Source organism: Crocodylus porosus, unplaced genomic scaffold, assembly GCF_001723895.1.
Source record: "Crocodylus porosus isolate Cpor-Errol unplaced genomic scaffold, CroPor_comp1, whole genome shotgun sequence".
Lineage (NCBI taxonomy): Eukaryota > Metazoa > Chordata > Crocodylia > Crocodylidae > Crocodylus > Crocodylus porosus.
In genome coordinates, this window is record NW_017728928.1 from 6,072,791 (window position 1) to 6,075,790 (window position 3,000).

Consider the following 3,000-nt stretch of genomic DNA (forward strand, 5'->3'; position numbering starts at 1 on the left):
ATGAGGTGTGCCCAGATTAGTCACTGCTCTGGCTGTGGCTAACCAGCACTGCTCACATTATAAAAGGCTGTGCATTTAACACACAGCTCGCACTAGTGTTTAGCTTCAACTTCGGAAAATTACCTGAGAAGCTGGCACAAAGCATTAATACGTCGTTGCTTTTCAACACTGTTTTTGTCTGCAGACGTACACAGTGGACATCTTTTCAGCTGGCTGTGTCTTTTATTACGTCATATCTGAAGGCAACCACCCCTTTGGCAAATCCCTGCAGCGGCAAGCCAACATTTTGCTGGGTGTTTACAGTCTGGACTCCTTCAGCCCAGAGAAGCATGGTAAACTGTTCAGTGCTGTCCTAGCCTTTCCTCTATAAAGCACCACATTGTTTATGGTTGCGGTTCAGTACTTCCCAGAATGCCACAGGGAACCATATGAGGCCTATGAATCATTGTGACCCAAGGCTACAACCAGGAACTATAGCAATTATGGAAGACTCTTCAAAGAGAGTCAGTCATTACCGAAAGCCATGTGATATTACTGACAGATTGCAAATTTTGAGCCCTCAATTTTACTGGCACAGTTAAAATATTTCATGTATAGCCAGAACAAGGAGACAACAGAGGTGAATTTTGTTCTTAACTGTACAGGTGCAGTCCCTTTAACTTATTGATGGGATTCACAGGGTGCAAACTGATGTAGAATTTGGCCTGTTCTTTATAGGCCAAGCAGTCAGCACTTCTTGGATGTTATACATCTTAGACAAACTTCAAGTGATTTCCAGTCTTCAGTAAGCCACTGTTGGCTTCAGCTGCTTCAAATAGCTTGTCCTCACTTCTCTTGCAGAAGACTTGGTTGCTCATGACTTAATCGAGCAGATGATTAACATGGATCCTCAGAAACGTCCCTCGGCTAGTTGTGTGCTGAAGCACCCACTCTTCTGGAGTCTGGAAAAACAGCTCCAGTTTTTCCAGGTTTGGCTTCTCCATTTCCTTTTCTATCCATGACTAATTGCATTGCAGCACCGCGCTTTCACTCTTACGTTTCATTTTTGATATTGTTGATGGTGTTGCTAGTAGAATCAGCAGTTCAAGAGTGTGCAGGGTAAGTAACAATGTGCAGCTCTGGTGTTTAATCACTGCACATAGGAAAAGGTTTAGTTCTGTAGAAAGATGCAGCCTCACAAGCATGTTGGGTTTTCTGCAATGCAAGAACCACGGAAGTCTCTCCAGACCTGAAGTTCCTTATCCTGTACCTTGTCTGTTACATTGTACTGCCTCAAAGGAATAAGTTTTAGTTATTCAGGAAATCTTCATCTGTGACAGTCAGCAATTTGGGGAAAAGTTTGAAATAAAATTACAGCACTTGGAATAACCTGACTGTCTCTTGCAGGATGTAAGTGACCGAATAGAAAAAGAATCCTTAGATGGTCCAGTAGTCAAGCAATTAGAAAGAAGAGGGAGAGAGGTGGTGAAAATGGACTGGAGAGACCACATCACAGTTCCCCTTCAGACAGGTAAGTGAAATTATAGCCACCAGTTGTATAAGTGAATTACAGGCTGTGCACACAGAAAAGCAGTGTCCCATTGAGTCTCCAGTTTGGTACAAGACATCGTGGCTTGTAAGCAAGTACCGAACACCTTCAGATGAGAATATATATATGCACACGTGTGCTCCATATCTTGCTTTTTAAGGCAAATCTCTTGAAACCACAAATAACAACAGTGGCTTGGTACATTTCATGCCCTGTTTTCCCTTGTTGACTACATGCTTTTCTTTAAGGACAGAGATAATGAAGTTCAAAAATAATATGGGGGTCACATGGATTAAGCAGTTTATACTGCCTGGGGAAGCCCAACTTTTTTCTGTGGTGTTTAAAGTAACACTTTGAAGCCTCTCTTTGACACAGTAGAACAAACAGCTGTGTACCGTGGCTAAAAACTGGGGACATAGCAACAAGTCAACTCCCTGGAGGACTGTCTGCTTCAGATCACCTAAACAAAGTGTTTGCTTTTTCAGATCTTCGAAAATTTAGATCTTACAAAGGGGGATCAGTGCGGGATCTTCTGCGGGCAATGAGAAATAAGGTAAAAGATGAGAGAGAGAGTGCACAGGCAAGTGCAGAAAATACACATTGGACTCTTAGAATCTGCATCATACAAATTCAGCCCCCAGAATTGTTTCACAGTCTTTATAACTATGTAGAAATACCAGTACTGCCATTTATTCTGCCTTCTTGATAGACTGTGGCTTCCAAGCCAATTCACTTCTATTGCAGCACATCCTCATTATAATGAACACCTGTTTATAACATCCCCTGCTTAACAATGCCAACAGCGGGACCCACATTTTTCACTGTGATGATGTAGCAAAATTGACTAATCCTATGATAGCAAACACCCTCCCTGGGACCATGGCAGTGCCCTCTAGTGAGGCTGCACTGGAACTACTTCGCTGTCAACTGTTTTCACCTCCATAAACCCCAGCCTACCATTTGGTAAGGCTTCTCTGGCCACTAAACCATTTCTTGCAACATATATGATAGAACTGTGGCAGTGGGAGGCAGAAAGCAAAGACCTTACAACAAATATTCTTCCTGCTCTAATTCCAGAAACACCACTACAGAGAGCTTCCCACAGAGGTGCAGGAGACGCTGGGCACCATCCCAGATGACTTTGTACGCTATTTTACGTCCCGCTTCCCTCGCCTGCTCTTACACACTTACCATGCTATGCAAATCTGCAGCCAGGAAAGACTGTTTCAGCCTTACTATGTTCAGGACTCTGCAGGTCAGGAACTGCTGGGAGATGCTGTTTGAGAGGGTGGGGACAGAGCTCCCTTCTCCGTGACCAACATTCCAAACAGGCTGTAAAATGGGCCTGTCTCTAAGCAGAGACTCATGGGATCAAAGAGCAAAATGTCTCCCTGAGGAACCCATATGCCCAGAAAGTGCCTTGTACTCTGCACACATTGCATCAGGAAGAGGACAGGAGGAGCCCAAGGAGC

The 3,000-nt window shown here is 43.9% G+C and overlaps 1 protein-coding gene across 1 annotated transcript in view; it reads left to right on the forward strand.

Moving 5' to 3' along the window:
* ERN1 (endoplasmic reticulum to nucleus signaling 1) overlaps window positions 1-2,994 on the forward strand; it is a 31,891-nt gene extending 28,897 nt beyond the window's left edge. Inside the window, exons 17-21 of the mRNA XM_019542402.1 lie at window positions 185-332; window positions 841-968; window positions 1,387-1,510; window positions 2,014-2,081; window positions 2,606-2,994. Of these exons, the coding sequence (XP_019397947.1) occupies window positions 185-332; window positions 841-968; window positions 1,387-1,510; window positions 2,014-2,081; window positions 2,606-2,812 (675 nt within the window). The 3' untranslated portion in view covers window positions 2,813-2,994. The remainder of the gene's footprint in view (window positions 1-184; window positions 333-840; window positions 969-1,386; window positions 1,511-2,013; window positions 2,082-2,605) is intronic.
* Window positions 2,995-3,000: the final 6 nt, after the last annotated feature.